Below are 14,177 nucleotides of genomic sequence, written 5' to 3'. Positions count from 1 at the left end.
GCTCTTACCCACTCCCCTCCCCATTGCCCCCAGCCCCCCGTTATTCCCCCCACTCCCCTCCCCATTGCCCCCCAGCCCCCTCGTTCTTGCCCCCCACTCCCCTTCCCCCGTTATCCCCCCCTCCTCTGCCTGAAACCCCCTCGCCTCACCCATTATTGCCCCCTCGCCGCCTGTTCTTGTCCCTCCCCCGTTACCCGGGCGACAGGCTCCTCCCACCCTCGCGGCTCCGCTTTTGCTGTCTTAGGGGAGGCGAGGCGCTCGATGATGACATCATCATTCCGCGCCACCCCCACCCCCACTCCTCAGTCGCCTCTGCCGGTACCGGTTGGAGCCCGAGCGCCGCTGGTCCGCACATGCGCATAGCAGCGCTTGACCTCAGGCCCGGGCCCCTTCCGGGCCCGGGACACCTGCCCCCAGTAGCGGCGGCCACTCGGCCCGGGACCATGGGCAGTGCGGTGAGTGTCAGCCCCAGTGTGCGGCTGCTGGGGCGGAAGGGGGCGAGCCCTGTGGCCGGTGCCCCCGAGGGAGAGAATAGGGTGATCGCCCAGTGACCCATCCCCCTGTCGGCCTGTCCCAGCTCCTGGCGGTCCGGGGCTAGGGACCCCGGGGCATGGGGCTGCGTCCCTGCCCCGCTTGGCTAATAGCTCCTGATGGGCCTTTGCCGGGTTGTTAACTGACCACTCCGCCTTGAACGGTCCCGTAGAGTGTGTGTTACCCCTTACGCGAAACAGCCTCTTCCGCCTGGGTGGAGCTGGGACAGACCCAGGACCTTCCCCAGACCCGAAGAAGAGCTCTGCGTATCTCTTTCACCAAGAGAAGTTGGGCCCATAAAAGATATTATCTCACCTACCTTGTGTCTCATTTGTGGACCAATCCTCTATGTATGCAGTGTTGTTGTAGCTGTGTCTGGCCCAGGATATCAGCGAGACACAGTGGGTGAAGTAATATCTCTTATTGGCCCAACTTCTCATAGCCCTGGTCTACACTGGGGGGGATCGATCTAAGTTACGTAACTTCAGCTGAATAATGTAGCTGAAGTCAACGTACTTAGATCGACTTACCTTCACCACGGTGAGTCGACTGCTGCCGCTCCCCCGTCGACTCTGCTTGCGCCTCTCGCGGCGGTGGAGTACAGGAGTCAAAGGGAGAGGGCTCGGGGGTTGATCCGGCAGGTAGTGTAGACATACCCTTAGTCAGAGAGGTAGGCTCTCAAGCTACACACAACTCCCTTTCATTAATTTATCAAATTCTCTTTTTGAACCCAGTTATGCTTTTGGCCTTCACAATGTCCCCTGGCAAGGAGTTCCACAGGTTGACTGTGCGTTGTGTAAAGAAGTACTTCCTTATGTTTGGTTTAAACCTGTGGCCTCTTAATTTCATCTGGTGACCCCTGGTTCTTATGTTACGTGAAGGGGTAAATAACACTTCCCTATTCACTTTCTCCACCCCACTCATGGTTTTATAGACCTCAGTCATATCTCCCCATAGTTGGGAGGAGGGCAAGGGCCACAGAAAGAATGAAAAAGAGTGGGGAGGAAGAGATGGGAGCAAAGGGATGTGGAGGAAGGTAATGGGTAGGGCCTTGAGGTAGTAGATTTGGCAAGGTGTGTGTGTTGGGGGAGGGGGGGTATTGTGTGTTAACCTTCTCTAAGGGAGGTGGCCCTGCCCACATCTGCTTGTTCTCTGGATGGATATTGCAGTAGCTTATTGCTCCTGTGCCACTCTGATATCAGGCTACTGCTAGGAAATGTCGTTCTGTCCAGTGCTATGTTGTGGTTTGTGGCTGCACCAAACTGTTTGCTCATCTCGCAGAACCTTCTTTGATGGTGTGTGTGTGCTCTGCCAAATATGTGTGTGCGTATAACGTGTTCTTTGGTGTCCGTGTGTACATATAATGGTGTATGTCTGTATATGTATATATTTATAGGAATATATGCATTGCCAGACTGGATCACCCACAGCCCATGTAGTCTAGTATCCTGTCTGATAGTGGCCAGCAGCAGTTACTTCAGAGGAAGGTGCAAGAAACCTCATATTAGGTACATGTGAGAATATCTGCCCCTCCCCCGCCATTAGATCTCCTAATCTCTTAAATTAGAAAAAGCATGAGGTTTAATATCTCTGCAAAATGTTAACTCCTGATCTACCGTCATTATTTTATACAGTTTTATCATGTCCCCTCTTTATTTGTAAGGTACATAATCCAAGTCTTGTTAATCTCTTTTCAGTTGAGAGTTTTTCCAGGCCACTGATCATTCTCATCACTCTTATCTGAACTCCGTCCAATTCTGGATTAGCCTTTTTTTTTTTTTTTTTTTTGCGGGGGGGGTTACCAATACTGCACATGGTATTATAGATGAGACCACATCATTGATTTACAGAATGACATTGTAATACTCTCTGTATTCTCCATTTCAATCCTTATGCGTCCTAACATAGTGTTTGATTTTTTTGGCCATAGCTGCACACCGAGCCAAGGTCTTCATTGGCCACAGTGTCACCCAGATCCCTTTCCTGAATTGATGGTCTTAATTTAGAATCTTGCAAAGTGTATGAGGAGTATAATTTTTCCCTCCAATGTGCATTACTTTTCATTTATCTACATTGAACTTTGTTTGCCGTTGTGTTGCCCATTCACCAAGCTTGTTTGGGTCCCTCTGAAGTCCCTCACAAGCCTCTCTGGACCTGACTAACTTAAATAATTGTGTGTCATCTGCAAATTTTGCTATCTTGCTGTTTACCTCCCTTTCCAGATCACAAATAAATATATTAAACAACACTGGACCTAATCTAGTGTGATTCTAGTAGAATTGGTGTTATAGGAGGTAATTACAGCATTTTCATCATGAGCACCTTTATATAGAGAGAAAATAAAATGTGCCAGCTTGATTGCCTTGGAGACTGATGCCTCCATTTACCCACAGAATGGGATCATCATGGGCAGCACTTTATATATGTGCACATGCATTCCCCCATCTACCTTAGCTAGCAGGGAAATGTCTGAAAGGGCAGAAGGGGACTCAGTTTTCAATGACATTCAGATCTTTAGCCTGACACCATGGTAAAGGGTGCCAATGGTGGTGAGGGTTTTTGTGTTGTGAGAGCCTGGATCCAGACTGGCACTGAGCCAGCCAGATGGGATGGTCTTCTAAGCCTCTGTGTTGAAATTCCTAGAACCACAGTATCAAATCCAGAAAGGGTTGACTCAGCTTTTCATCCTTCTGTGGTAGATACTTCCTTGCAGCAACAGATCTTTTTTTTAAAAAAAAGGCCAAAATCTTCAAAATACGGTGCATAAAGTTAGGTATCCAAATCCATGGTTAGGATCTTAAACTTTCAGGTGAAGGTGCCTAAATACAGATTTAAGTGCTTAGCATTAAACCCTGAGATTAACAATTTTCACTCTATGTCCTGTAGGGTCTGTAATGTGCATTAAACATGCTATAGTAAGAGGGGGAAGTTGCCTAACAGTTCCTGGGAAAAATTTCCATTCTCCCTCTTTTGTGCAAGGTACTGTGCATCAGCTGGTTGATCGTTTCTAACCCTGTGGCAGTTGTAATTTGTGGAGGTGGATGAATTTATGCCCATATTAGTTAGATCTGTGTGAATAGAACCTTGCACCTGTTCTGAACTTTAATGATTTCAGTTGGCCTTCCTCCACACAGATCCAGCACCTTTTGGGAAGAAAGGTGCTATAGATATGTGAAACGTAATTTGTTATATCCTTGCAGAAAACTAGCATTAATACAATGTTAAGGCTGAGGCCAGGTCTCCACTATAAACTTACATCTCTATAACTATGTCATTCAGGGATGTGAAAAATCTAAACCATGGTGTAGACAGTGCTATGTTGACGGGAGGGCTTCTCCCGTTGACATAGCTACAGCCTCTTGCAGAGGTTGATAGACTATGCCGACAGGAGACGCTCTCCCATTGGCATAGTAGTGTCTTCACTGAAGCGCTACAGCGGCACAGCTGCACCATTGCCGTGTTTTAAGTGTAGACCTTCCCTGAGAGATCAAGCACCTAAAAGTCTACAATTTCAGAGTTAGGCCCTAGTCATGAAATCACTTATGCACTTGCTGAACTTTAAGAGTGAGTGGTTCCTTTGAAGCTACAGCTGGAAGCGTGACATTAACTCCGTTCCTTGAGCTTATACCTTAATAGAGGTCTCTCTTCATAACATTATAAATTATTTTTCAAATTGCTACCATGTACAGTATAATATAAGACAGCCATGTATGCAATAAACTACAATATATATGTGCTTCAGACTTGGCTTGATATTTTTTGAAGTCTCAGTGAGATAAATAAAAAGACAGTTGTTTCAGTAGTTTGGAAGTTTCAAGTCAGAAAGATGAAACTTATTTTTTTTATTTTTTAGATCAGCTCAAACCTAGAAAGTTGTGGAGCTGTGAAACACCTTAGCAATCTTTCTCACTGTACCTAACAAGTCAGGTGGCACTGGAAAATGTCAAATATTATTTCATTGCAAGAGTTAAATGGCATCCAGAAAAACCAACGGATTATTGACCTTTTGCTGAATGGATGGTTATGCCATTAAAAATGTAATACTCTTAAAAGTTTACATTTCATCTTACAACACCCCCTCCCACAGCTGCTCCAGTGTCAGTGTTAATCTTATCTAAGAGCATAGACCCATTAAAAGTCATTTATGTTTACATGATGGGCACAGCAGCATGCAAATGAGAACAAGCTGTTGCTGTTAAATGACCCGGTCAGCTCAGCTGTTGAAGCATATCTCAGATTAACCTGCTGATTGTTTCATGGGAGAGAATAACAACTCTTCCTCTATGACAAGGCTCAGACATAAAGCCAGTATCTTAACTATACCCCAGCATAATACCATGAAAAGGGGGAGTATTCATGGGCAGGACAGGATAGAGCAGATTCAGAAATCAGGTTTTAATGCTCTGACACTTATACTTACGAATGTACTTACTCTTAAGTAGGTAAAAAGAACAGGAGTACTTGTGGCACCTTAGAGACTAACACATTTATTTGAGCATAAACTTTCGTGGGCTACAGCCCACTTCATCGGATGCATGTAGTGGAAAATACAGTAGGAAGATATAGTTCAGTAGGTAAGTAGTTCAGTTGACTTCAGTGGGGCTACTCATCTGAGTAAAATTAAGTAGGTGCATAAGAGTTTGCAGGAACAGGGCCTTAGGAAAAGATTTTAGAATATTCAGTAATGTTCCAATTAAAGGTATTCAAGAAGAGATCGTATTTTTAAAAATGCAATCAAAAATAATATATAGAATGTTGTTGATACTGCAATATCTAATACATGAATATACCAAGTTCTACGTTTTGTAATTTGCCCATTCACAATATTTTTATTTAAAAAAATCACTTAAAAGCAGTATAGTATGTGGAAGCACATTGTTACATATACTGCCATGTGTATGTTTATCTAGAACTTCATCACAAGATTAAGAATAATTCATAATAAGATGAGAATAATATTGCTTTGCATCTATGTATTGTCTTTCACCCAAGGATCTCAAAGCACTTTAGAAACTTGAATTAATTTTATGTTATGGGCTTTTTCTGTAATGTTTGTCATGATAGTACCTGAGCACTTTACTAAATTTGTTCCTATAACACTCTTGTGAAGTAGGGAATTATTATTCCCATTTTACAGATGGGAAGCTGTTGCAAAGACTGGGGAGGTGACTTGTTTAGGGTCATATAGGATGCCCCTGATAGACCCAGGAGCAGACCCCCAGATCTCTCAAATAACTTAACCACAACACCATTAATTTTCCTCTCTGTTAAGCCTCTGGGTCATCCTGTGCATTGGTTATTAGGCAGAATTTACTTGGGGATTTCACCTTAAACAGTGCACCAATACATGGCCCTATGCAATAGATCAGGATTATTATCTCTACACAGTTAACTGAGGCAGAGAGTGGTTGTAACTTGCCCAAAGTCACACATTGAGTTAATGAGGCTGTTGTGAGGTTTGTAAAGTACTTTAATATCCTGGCATATAAGGTATTATAACCTTATAATTAACTAATAGTAGCCTTGGTAATAATAGGAATTAGTTTCAAAGAATGCTCTAATAATAAAGTGAAATTTCTTGTTAGTCCTAGCAATGATAGTATTTCTCCTTCAGCAAAAGAAAGAACTTTCCAGGCCTGTGTGTCTGAACTTTCTCCAGCTGTGAGATGCAAAGTAATAACAAGAAGCAATGTTATGGGGTGTGGAAGGAGGCTAGGGAAGTTCCCCATTATTTAATAGCATTGTCTGATTAGTGTATTGTCATCTGATAATTCCTGGAAGTTGGCACATTAGAAGCATGAGGTGAAACAGAGAGTAGCTAACAGACTAATGCTCATCACTGTCAAATAATACCAAAGGTTACATGGAAACATGTTAAGATTATAAATCATAAACACTGTGTAAGACTAAGGATATTTCATTTATCTTTGTAGAAAATGAAGGGAGAAATAAGGTAGGTAAATACCTTTTAAAACTATGGCGCACAGGGAATTGTGATGACAGTGAGCCCTCAAGGCTCATCCAAGTGAAGGGAGGTACATCCTGTACAGTGTGAAAAAAAACACATTGCTTTATTTTTCTTGCAAAATGTTCCATTGTTTTCATTTTGTTTGTTGGAAACATCATTCTGGGATGTATTAGCAGGAGTTTTGTAAGCAAGACACAAGAAGTAATTCCTCCGCTCTACTCCACGTTGATTAGGGCTCATCTGGAGTATTGTGTCCGGTTCTGGACACCACATTGCGGGAAAGATATGGACGAATTGGAGAGAATCCAGAGAAAAGCAACAAAAATGATTAAAGGGCTAGTAAACATGACCTGTGAGGGAAGATTGAAAAAAAAAAAGGGGGGGGGTTTGTTTAGTTTGGAGAAGAGAAGACCTAGGGGGGCATGATAACAGTTTTCAAGTACATAAAAGATTGTTATAAGGAGTAGGGAGAAAAACTGTTCTCGTTAACCTCTGAAGATAAGCCAAGAAGCAATGGGCTTAAATTGCAGCAAGTTTAGCAGTTTAGGTTGGACATTAGGAGAAACTTCCTAATTGTCAGGGTAGTTAAGCATTGAAATAAATTGCCTAGGGACGTTGTGGAATCTCCATCATTGGAGATTTTTAAGAGCAGGTTAGACAAACACCTGTCAGGGATGGTCTAGAGAATATTTAGTCCTGCCTTGAATGCAGGGGACTGGACTAGAAAACATCTCGAGGTCCCTTCTAGTCCTTCAATTCTGTGATTCTATGATGCTTAGCAAAGTTTAAAAATTAGCAGGAGCCCAGAATTGCTATTGTCTGTATTATGCCCTGTATTTATTTGCACGGTACATTGAAAGCCTCACTTGAATAGAATGTTACTTATAAGTGAATAAGGATCAAATGAAAACCCATGCATCAGTGGGACTACTGACATGGGTAAGGACTGCTCATGTTGCAGTATCATGCCCTGTTGATTAAGGGGATGTGCTATATGTTAATCAACCTTGCAAAATTATCATGAAAATATACCAGCTCAGAGACACAGTCCTCTTGTTTCCACTCCATTACCATAGTGAGATTGATAGGTTAATATTATAACCTAGATACCACGCTGATTGGGTGTTTTGTAATCATCTAGTTAGGCAGTAATGGAAAAAAAATATATTTTACTTGCCCATCAAAAAATACATTACCCCAAGCAAGTGAGTGAGTAGAGTTTTGCAAGGTGGCTGTAAATAGCAGCCAGGTTGGAATAGATCCACCAGACTCTCTTTATCTCCCTCTGGAGTTTTTTAAACGTGTTTTCCTTCTGTTCCTTCCTGCAGGCCTGTTCCTTCCTGGAAATTCAGCAGAAAGTTTGCATTCATAGGTTGCTGAATCTTTTCCATATTAATGGATGACATTTGGTATGCGCACTGCAAATCCTGCTCTGGGACTCTGTGAACTGTGGGGTGCCTGATGCCTGTAATCCCCATTCCCCGCCGTGTCCGTTCTTTCCACGGCCCCCACACAACATGTCTGCATTCAGCCTGTGGCCCAGTAAGGACCACTCACTTGGTGCGCACCAAGTACAACAACTTCGACATCTATCTGAAATCCCGATGGATGTACGGATTCATTCGTTTCCTGCTGTACTTCAGCTGCAGCCTGTTTACCTCCATCCTCTGGGTGGCGCTCTCTATCTTGTTTTGCCTTCAGTACCTGGGCATCCGGATCTTTCTGCGTTTCCAGTACAAACTCTCCATCATCCTCCTCTTGTTGGGGCGAAGGCGGGTGGACTTCAGCCTCATGAATGAACTGCTCATCTATGGAATTCACGTGACCATGCTGCTAGTGGGGGGGCTGGGCTGGTGTTTCATGGTGTTTGTGGATATGTAAATAAAGTGAGCGCATGTGGGCACAGGAGGCGACTCTTACTCTACCCCAAAACCTACGGATATCTCCTTTGCCTTTTTTTAAATATAAATTTATTTATCAGTGCTAGTATTTTGATAAATTCATGTACCTGTCTCTGGAATTGGGTTTATTTTTATTTTTATTTTTTTGAGGGCTGGGGTGCTGCTTAATTCCCATCCCTGGTTGCAAGTGGGCTACGTTCGATTTTTGTTTGCACAGTGAAAGCTACATAAATTTCCTTTCAGTCCATAGGAGTCTAGCCTGCTGAACTATTCCAGTGGGCATGGAAAGGGCAGTGATTTAACTGGAGGGGGGAAACCAAATAATTTTGCACCCAGCCCCTTTAATCCATCTGTATCCTCTTTCTAAAAATGTTCAGTGATGTCCTATGCAAGTAATATATATTCCTATCTACCCAGTCTTCTCCCTCTGTGTATTCTGGACTTGCATTATCCTTTGCTAAACATATTGGGCCAAATTCATCAATGATTTCCGTAGACTTACACCAGTGATGTGTTTGGACCATTTTGATATTGTATTTACCTCAGTTTGCAGTTTTGATAGCTTTGAATGGCTTACCCCTCTTTAGGCATTTAGGGTGGGATCTTCCAGAATCACTTGGCATTGACGTATCATTCCCATTTGAAGTAATGGAAGCAGAGTTAGGCCCAGTGCTAAGTGCTTTTGAAAATTCCACCCTCAGCAGATAAACCACTGGAAAACGATAGGCCTAGAGTAACTCATCTCCATCTCTTCCTTAATGCCTAACATATCTGGACCTGATTCTGATCTTTCTTACTTTGGGTTTACTCTAGTGCAGGGGTAGGCAACCTATGGCACTACCCGGGTCCTGGCCACCGGTCCGGGGGGCTCTGCATTTTAATTTAATTTTAAAAGAAGCTTCTTAAACATTTTTAAAACCTTATTTACTTTACATACAACAATAGTTTTGTCAAGGTTCCTTCCCCACTCTGAACTTTAGGGTACAGATGTGGGGATCTGCATGAAAACTTCTAAGCTTAACTACCAGCTTAGATCTGGTTTTGCTGCCACCACTCCCAAGTGCTAACTCTCCCTTCCCTGGGTAGCCTTGAGAGACTCCTCCTCCAATTCCCTGGTGAACACCGATCTTGGATCTTAAAACAAGGAGGAATTAATCATCCCCCCCCCTACCCTTTCCCCCCACCAATTCCTGGTGAGTCCAGATCCAATCCCCTTGGATCTTAAAACAAGGAAAAATCAATCAGGTTCTTAAAAAGAAAGCTTTTAATTAAAGAAAGAAAGGTAAAAATCATCTCGGTAAAATCAGGATGGAAAATAACTTTACAGGGTAATCAAATTCAAAGAGCCCAGAGGAACCCCCTCTAGCCTTAGGTTCAAAGTTACAGCAAACAGAGGTAAACACTCTAGCAAAAGGAACATTTACAAGTTGAGAAAACAAAGACAAAACTAACACGCCTTGCCTGGCTGTTACTTACAAGTTTGAAATGTGAGAGACTTGTTCAGAAAGATTTGGAGAGCATGGATTGATGTCTGGTCCCTCTTAGTCCCAAGAGCGAACAACGCCCAAAACAAAGAGCACAAACAAAAGCCTTCCCCCCACCAAGATTTGAAAGTATCTTGTTCCCTTATTGGTCCTTTGGGTCAGGTGTCAGCCAGGTTACCTGAGTTTCTTAACCCTTTATAGGTAAAAGGATTTTGGTGTCTCTGGCCAGGAGGGATTATAGTATTGTTACCCTTCCCTTTATAGTTATGACAAGTTTAGTTATATATTATAGACTTATAGAAAGAGGCCTTCTAAAAACATTAAAATGTATGACTGGCACACGAAACCTTAAATTAGAGTGAATAAATGAAGACTCGGCACATCGCTTCTGAAAGGTTGCCAACCCCTGCTCTAGTGTCTTCACGGAAGTTACTCCTGAATTGCACCAGTGCAAGTGAGATCAGACTATGGTGTCCTTCATCTAGGGGAACTTGAAAACTAACCAAAATCTGAAAGTGCAGCATTGTGAATTCTTAAATATTATAGAGGAAATATTCTGGCTTTGCCACCAGTTGTGGTAGAGGAAGGTCAAGTCATTAGAAACTTTTTCTGATGATTTAATAACCGAGAGACAAGTTCTGATCTCAGTCACACCGATCTTAATCTGGGGTGATTCCCCTGAAATCAATTTACGCATAACTGCAACTGAGTTCAGAGCCTGGCCCAAAGTGTCTGTTCAGAGTTACCAGCATTTACTCAAAACAAACTTAGAATGTTGTCCCTTTCCCCATTTTTCTGTAAGGAATTGCAGATTGATTTCTTACAAGAAGGTTGGCTACAAAGACCAAGACCTGTTTCTGTTTTCAAACCATTGTAATTCAGTCCACTGAAGTCAATGGAGTCATGCTGATATAAAGTTAGTGTAAGTGAGATGAGAATTAGGTCACTAATGTATTGAAAAGAACATTTTTGTGGTCCAGTATTTGTATTGCCTTCAGTAGGGTTACTTCATAGGGGTCAATACATACTCATATGCAGAGGGAAAGGGTGCTTTTACATTGCAGCTTGTGGGGACAGTACCTTTTGGTGGTAGACATTTGGTTTTGCAGATGCAGAGTGGGGATGCTTCTGTCTGAAGCCTTAATCTAGAGCAAAACCAGAAATTATCTATACAGTCTGATAATCCAATAATACAGACTGACCACAGGGTGCTGATTAAGGCAGGATCCTGGCAGAATAAATCTTAGATCAGCACTGCAGGAGCTGAGAGATGTTTCTATGGGAGCAAAGTGGTTAATCGGTGTTGTGCCATGAGCCATGTTCTCTTGATGCTCCTTGGTAGTTGCCAGAACTCTGCATGTAACTGCTCCCGTTGGGCTTTGTTCTAGGAGAGTTCACCCAGCTGCTCTGTTTATTACATCTGCCTACCCAACCTGCACTCATCACCCTTGCGTCTGAGCACCTTACACATTCTTACTTTGTTTTACTAATATCTTAGATTTAAGGCTAAGATTTTGTCATGGGTATTTTTAGTAAAAGTCACAGAAGGCCACGACACACAATGCTGTTGAGATTTGCAGCTGCTCCAGCTCCGCCACTGCTCCTGGGGGGCTGACCCAACTCCGGCTGGCTGCCGGTCAGCTGTTCCGGCGGCCCTGGGGTTAGCCACTGGTCAACTGTTCCGGCAGCTGCGGTTTGAGCAGCCCCAAGGCTGACAGCTGCTCCAGCCCTGCCCCAGAAGAAGTCCTGGAGGTCCCAGAAAGTAATGGAATCTGTGACCTCCATGACAGTATCACTGCCTTACTTATGTTTCTTATATACGAGTTTCCAGAATTGCTGGGAGGGAGGGAGATCCTCTGTGATACTTCCATTCCCCAATCTTCCCACCCAAAACTGAGGCCCAGATTCTGGGCTCCAGTGCGCAGACCCTTTCTAGCAAAGCTCCATCGGGTCTCTGGGGAGGGTGGTTCCCCAAATGAGATAACAATGCCCTGTTATCTCCATTCTCCATGCAGCTCCCAGCCTAAGGGAGTAGGAAGGATTAGAGATGGAGCACTCTGGGCACTGACTATCCTAGCCTCCCTGACAATTCATAGGGAGCCACTGCAGGCAATGTAAGTTACAGCAGCCTTGGAGCTGCTCTGATTTACAGCAGCCCCCAAACCATCCAAAATCCCAGCGGTGCAAAAGTCAGGTAAAGCCACTTGTGCTCCTTCCCACTATGCCTGGCTGACACATCACAGAATCTGGCTTTAAGTCAGGTGGAAACTCTTGGCAGAGGGGATCTCTTTCAGTGCTTATTTAAATAACAGCCAAAAAGAGGGGTCAATGGAGAGTGTGGTGGTGTGCTCTCTTGATTTCCCCTCACCTGTTCCAACTTCCGCATGAGCTATCTACAGCGGTCCCAGTCCTTGTTGATCCAGGGAGCCAGGCACCAAACATGCACCCCTGTGTTTCAGTGCATTGCAGTGTTCCTAAAGCACCACGCTGGCCCTCTGTGTCCAAAATTGGATATTACGTATCAAGTGAATGTCCTTCTAAAGTCAAGTAAAGGGGTAATGTTTATCAAATCAAGGAAAGGAGCAGGCCAACCAAGGATAAAAGGTCACATAAAAGATTAAATGTAGATGAAAATGGTACCCTATATATAAAAATGATCCCCCAAATTGTTTCCGACACCCAAATGTCTGCTGTCACAATGCACTAAAGCTTCACTTACCAAGACCTGACTTCAGGACTCTGTGATTCTCCTGGAAAGGTGGATCACTTGGAAGGCTGTAAATGCATGGTGTGATTACAGCAGGCGAACAAGTAGCAAGATTCCTAGGTTCTATTCCCAGATGTGTCACTGTATTGCTGTGAGCTTGGGTAAGTCACTTAAACTGACTCATTTTCCATATCTGTAAAATGGGGATAATACCTACCTTTCTTTGTAAAGTGCTAGTGATCTTTGGTTGAAAGGTACTAAATACACAAAGGGAAAAATATTATGTCACAGGCACTAAGCCAGTGCAAGACTTTGTATTCCTTACAATGCATAAGTGATAGTGACGTTATCAGATGTAGCTGGGGAAGCAATGACCTTTGAACACCAATGTTGGCAGGTAAAAAGAACAGGAGTACTTGTGGCACCTTAGAGACTAACAAATTTATTAGAGCATAAGCTTTCGTGGGCTACAGCCCACTTCTTTGGATGCATATAGAGTGAAACATATATTGAGGAGATATATATATACACACATACAGAGAGCATGAACAGGTGGGAGTTGTCTTACCAACTCTGAGAGGCCAATTAAGTAAGAGAAAAAAACTTTTGAAGTGATAATCAAGATAGCTCAGTACAGACAGTTTGATAAGAAGTGTGAGAATACTTACAAGGGGAGATAGATTCAATGTTTGTAATGGCTCAGCCATTCCCAGTCCTTATTCAATCCTGAGTTGATTGTATCTAGTTTGCATATCAATTCCAGCTCAGCAGTCTCTCCTTGGAGTCTGTTTTTGAAGTTTTTCTGTTGTAAGATAGCCACCCGCAGGTCTGTCATTGAATGGCCAGACAGATTAAAGTGTTCTCCCACTGGTTTTTGAGTATTATCATTCCTGATGTCAGATTTGTGTCCATTAATTCTTTTGCGTAGAGACTGTCCGGTTTGGCCAATGTACATGGCAGAGGGGCATTGCTGGCACATGATGGCATATATCACATTGGTAGATGTGCAGGTGAACGAGCCCCTGATGGTATGGCTGATGTGATTAGGCCCTATGATGATGTCACTTGAATAGATATGTGGACAGAGTTGGCATCGGGCTTTGTTACAAGGATAGGTTCCTGGGTCAGTGTTTTTGTTCAGTGATGTGTGGTTGCTGGTGAGTATTTGCTTTAGGTTGGGGGGTTGTCTGTAAGCGAGGACAGGTCTGTCTCCCAAGATCTGTGAGAGTAAAGGATCATCTTTCAGGATAGGTTGTAGATCTCTGATGATGCGCTGGAGAGGTTTTAGTTGGGGGCTGAAGGTGACAGCTAGTGGTGTTCTGTTATTTTCTTTGTTGGGCCTGTCTTGTGGGAGGTGACTTCTGGGTACTCGTCTGGCTCTGTCAATCTGTTTTTTCACTTCAGCAGGTGGGTATTGTAGTTTTAAGAATGCTTGATAGAGATCTTGTAGGTGCTTGTCTCTATCTGAGGGATCGGAGCAAATGCGGTTATATCTGAGAGCTTGGCTGTAGACAATGGATCGTGTGGTGTGTCCTGGATGGAAGCTGGAGGCATGTAGGTAAGTGTAGCGGTCAGTAGGTTTCCGG

At 43.5% G+C, this 14,177-nt stretch overlaps 1 protein-coding gene across 1 annotated transcript; it reads left to right on the top strand.

Moving 5' to 3' along the window:
• Nucleotides 1-272: 272 nt before the first annotated feature.
• On the top strand, nt 273-8,528 carry TMEM250 (transmembrane protein 250). The gene is made up of 2 exons (XM_065418876.1): nt 273-455; nt 7,828-8,528. Exon 2 carries the CDS (start codon nt 7,961-7,963, stop codon nt 8,378-8,380), a length of 420 nt encoding a protein of 139 aa, XP_065274948.1. The 5' UTR covers nt 273-455; nt 7,828-7,960; the 3' UTR covers nt 8,381-8,528.
• Nucleotides 8,529-14,177: the final 5,649 nt, after the last annotated feature.

This window comes from Emys orbicularis, chromosome 18 (assembly GCF_028017835.1).
Source record: "Emys orbicularis isolate rEmyOrb1 chromosome 18, rEmyOrb1.hap1, whole genome shotgun sequence".
NCBI lineage: Eukaryota > Metazoa > Chordata > Testudines > Emydidae > Emys > Emys orbicularis.
This window is presented reverse-complemented; position numbering and strand designations above follow the sequence as displayed.